At 42.6% G+C, this 4,285-nt stretch overlaps 1 protein-coding gene across 1 annotated transcript; it reads right to left on the bottom strand.

Annotated features, from left to right (window-relative positions):
• Positions 1 to 430: 430 nt before the first annotated feature.
• Positions 431 to 4,060, bottom strand: LOC307247070 (calcium-binding protein 2-like; the record flags this gene model as incomplete). Its single annotated transcript, XM_080023136.1, has 7 exons — positions 431 to 459; positions 735 to 882; positions 1,009 to 1,118; positions 1,380 to 1,523; positions 1,740 to 1,770; positions 3,721 to 3,856; positions 3,981 to 4,060. The coding sequence occupies 7 exons, from the start codon at positions 4,058 to 4,060 to the stop codon at positions 431 to 433; spliced, it is 678 nt and encodes a 225-aa protein (XP_079879262.1).
• Between the last annotated feature and the right edge of the window lie 225 nt (positions 4,061 to 4,285).

Here is a 4,285-nt window from a genome sequence, read left to right as displayed (position 1 = left end):
GATCGTGGTCAGTTCTTTGACAAGGTTTCTTTTTTGTCGTTGTTTTTTTTTTTTACACAAGATTGTGAATGGTTGAATGGTGCGGCAAGTATATCAAACAACTTCACAGAGCTTAGATTTCTTTATTAAAATAACAAAATATTTACTCAACTTATTTGCACATCATACGGCCATGTATCTACATGAAAAGAAAAAAAAAGTTTTATTAGGTCTCACGGGCAGCATTCATATTTATGTCCAACAATGTATGCCTACCAGTTTCATATACTGTATCTTCATGTATCTTATGGAATGTTCCATCCCCACTCCTGAAAACCAGTCACTCACACATTTCTTCCACGGTTAGGCACACATTACATTGTAGAAACTCCTACTCTTGGAACAACTGGTAAACTGCCATTGATGATGGAGCTTCTTCAACTCTTCGCAGTTAGTGAATGGAAAGCATCATTACGAACTCTGAAAACAAGAGAAAAGAAACGTTCAAATAGACTAGGGTTTTCTAACGGGTACCGCAGAATGAATTGGTGTGGAAAGCAGCGTATATTTTCTTTCTGGCTGGAGAAATGTTCCTGGAAGATAAGTTGCTGAATGTCCACCTCCATGGCAGCCTAACCAGACGGAGAAAATCCCCCTTCGGAATACCTCTCCTAGTCGCTGGTGCGGGGGGGACTTCCATCCCTCTGGGTTTTTAGACCTTGACCGCGTTGATGAATGGTGCAGCTGTCTCTCACCTTCAAAGTCGATGTTGCCGTCCGCGTTGATGTCCAGCTCTTTCAGGATCTCCTCCAGCTCTCCCTTCTTCAGCTTCTCCCCGAGCAGGGTCTTGACGGCCTCTTTCATCTCCTCTTGGTTTATCTTCCCGTCGCCGTCGATGTCGAACTGAGAAAAAGGAGAAGAGTGGAGTCAAGACGGGGTCGAGCTGAACTTTACTATAGACTCATTAATTCACATTGACATTGAGTGACTCGTGCATCACACAAAACCCTCCTTGTTAGTTTGGTTCACCTGTAAGAATGCTGACTGGAGCTCTTTTAGCCCCAGCATGTCAGCCGTCTCTCCCATCATCCTCGGTCCCATCAGTTCGACAAAGTCCTCAAAGTCCATCAGGCCCCCCACTACGGAAAAGATATACAGTCCATAACGGAAACCCGGAAATACTTATAGTATTATGGTAGATACTAAGCACTTTGCATTTTGGACTATATGAAAGGTTGAGTTGCTAGAGAGAACCTTCCCATAACTATGGACACATTTACAGTGAATATATCCTGATAAACTGCCCTTGAGCAAGACAGGTCCGCCCTCCTCTGGAAACCCCTTACGAAGGTTCTTGCCAAGACTTGTAGACCCTGTAACAAAACGAAACAATGACTCACTCCTCATCTTGATCTGTTGGACGATCTCCAGCAGCTCCATCTCGGTGGGCATGTACCCCATGGTCCTCATACATTCAGCCACGTCCTTGTAGTTGAGGTAGCCGTCCTGGTCGTAGTCAAACTCCTTGAAGGCCTCTGCCAACTCTGTGAGAAAAGGTTCCAAAAGGGGTGAGGGTGGTGCCACTTTTCCAATGTCAATGGCAAGGCCCGTCTGCTTTGGTGCTGTCTACTCTTTAGAATAGAAAGTGCTGTTGCTGGTCATGTGATAAAGTGGCTAAAAAAAAAGAGCTATATTGGCAAACCTTGAACAGTGGAACAGGAAAAATAACCATGAATAAATATTCAAGTTGTGGGACTCACCATCCAACTCTGCTTGAGCCAATTCTCTCTCCTGGACACATTGAAAAAACAAACAAACAAAAAAAAATGACACCCATGCAATTGGTTATCTTTGCTTTACAGAGTGACGTGACAGGATGTTGTACAGAAATAAAAAGAATGGGAACATGTGGATGTAAACTGGTGAATGCCAATGCAGGTGAAGTTTCCGGTTTATTCTGGGAACATTGATATCTTCAAGAGCTTTTAGTTGATAGTTAATACAATAGTTCCAATGGTTTGCGTCCTTTATTTTGAGTGAGTTAACTCTCAGCTCAAATAACTCTGTTGTCCCAGACTCTTTTACGCGCCCAAACGTTGTATTCTTTGGCCTCGGCATGGCATAGCAGCAGAACATTGTGGTGTAACGCTATACACCGAAAGGATGGTTGTTGTTGACATAGAGAGGTACGTGTGCGTGTGCGTGTGCGTGTGCGTGAGCGTGTGCGTGAGCGTGTGCGTGCCGGAGGTGAGGGATTGAGGACTGCTGGAACAGGTTTCAATCGAACCCAGAGCACCCACAGCTCCTTCCGCTGTGGCACCGTACTTAAGCTCATTTGCAATGTCAACAGATCCAGATTAGATCGGGATTTCCATAGCGATGACGAAAGGGCATCCATGCTCTGTTGGTGCGCTGGGAATATATAGTATATATACTGTATATTCAATTTGGTAACCATGTATTCTGAATATTCAATTGTATTACCATATACTGTATATTCACGGATATATAAAGCATAGAATCATAACTTCAATTTAGCTATCGGCCATGCCAAATTATTTGTTTACCTATATACTTGTTTACCTAATATACTTAGATAATCAATTTTATTCTGGCTGTGATGCATTCAGATTTAGGCTCCAGTGAGACGAAAGACAACACAACACTTAAAATGTCAGACAACACGTCTGATTGAATATATGTATATTTTATTCATTAAATGTCTCTGCACGTGTTTATATTTTTTAAAGTAGATTACACTATTCTCTGGAACTCAAAGTGTGAACACATGACCTCGCTCTCATCCCCCACGCAGCTCCATAACCTGCGATTTTACATATTTTATTTTCCATTCAATTCTTGTGTATGTATGTGCATTGGACTATGTTGGGTGGAGCGTTTAACCTCAAGTGATGGATTATTTATACTGCAGCCACGCCAGGCATAGCTTCTTAGACGTTTCTCCAAGAGGATTACAGCACACACACACGCACGCACGCACGCACACATGCACACTGCAAAGATCAGAAGTAAAGAAACCAACAGACTTCAACCTGAAGTCGGAAATACTGTTTGTGTTTCTTTGTTCTTAATCATATTTTCATTAAAACATTTAAAGAAATAAATAAAAACGGCAATAACACTGATGAAACGGCAGTAATGTGTTTCATTTTCAAGTCATAACAAGAGTTTGGTTGTGAATTATTAAATCTAAATCATGTGTCGTTGCGTATTAAATGGCTGTTGGAGGGATTACCACATGTGCAGAGAAACTGATTTCAGATCCCTTCTTAACCGTTCTACTCATCATATGAATTAAGCCTTTTTACTCCATTTTGACTAATCAGGGAGGAAATAGCTGTTGATTTTGAGCTATTACTTACATTTCTGAAGGCACTGCAGAGTTTTTTTGGAATACACTTATCTTCATTTTGCAAGAGGATGATAATTGGAAATTATCTGGAAATATTAAACCTTTTCAAAGAGACACGTTTTGGACGGATTCCTCTTTAGGCAGCCCCCATCTCTTCAAATTAAGGTCACATGGTCAAAGTCAGGGCCCATAGCACTTTATATAGTCTCTCTACGAAGAAAATTAATTAAACAAAATACATGAGATGGCAAAAGAAATGAAACCCATACATGGGTCAATCAATTAAACCATGATGGAGCAAGCTTTGTGTAGGGTTCCCTATGTTTTTGTTATGTTCTGGTCCTTCACACTAAATCTACGCTACGTACCGATCCGAACACGCTGTTGAGCACGGAGGTGTAGACCTTGGTCATGCTCTCGCTGGTTTTCTTGGACTTCTTTGAGGATTTCTTGGGCGTGTCGGAGGTGGAACTCGACGAGGAAGATCGGGGGGCGCCATCGTTACTAACAGAAGGGGAAGACAATTGGGATGAGTACACAGACAGACAGACAGACAGACAGACAGACCACGACACATGGGTGTCCTGGGTTTTGGGTGACTTTGGGGTTTAAAATGTAAATATCTTACCTGCCTGCTGAGGATGTGGAGCCTGCCGAGGCAGCAGAAGACACAGAGGTGGATGGGGTCGCGTCCCCTGCCTTGGACATGCTGTGGGGAAACCAGACGCAGATGCAGGCCCTGGTTTGGTTTGATTTGGAGGCTGTTTCTCAAAGTTGTGGGTCAGAACATTGAAGTTTGCGTTTTCTGATGAGAAATTGGATTTGGGGTGCTGTTTGCCCGAGCCTTCTCAAGCCCCGACAAGATGCTGGGAGGGTCAAAGCTCTTGCGCTTAATAAGACCAATGTCACTTGCAAAATGAAATAAAAAACCAT

Source organism: Zeus faber (assembly GCF_960531495.2).
Source record: "Zeus faber genome assembly, chromosome: 22".
Taxonomy (NCBI): Eukaryota; Metazoa; Chordata; class Actinopteri; order Zeiformes; family Zeidae; genus Zeus; species Zeus faber.
This window is presented reverse-complemented; position numbering and strand designations above follow the sequence as displayed.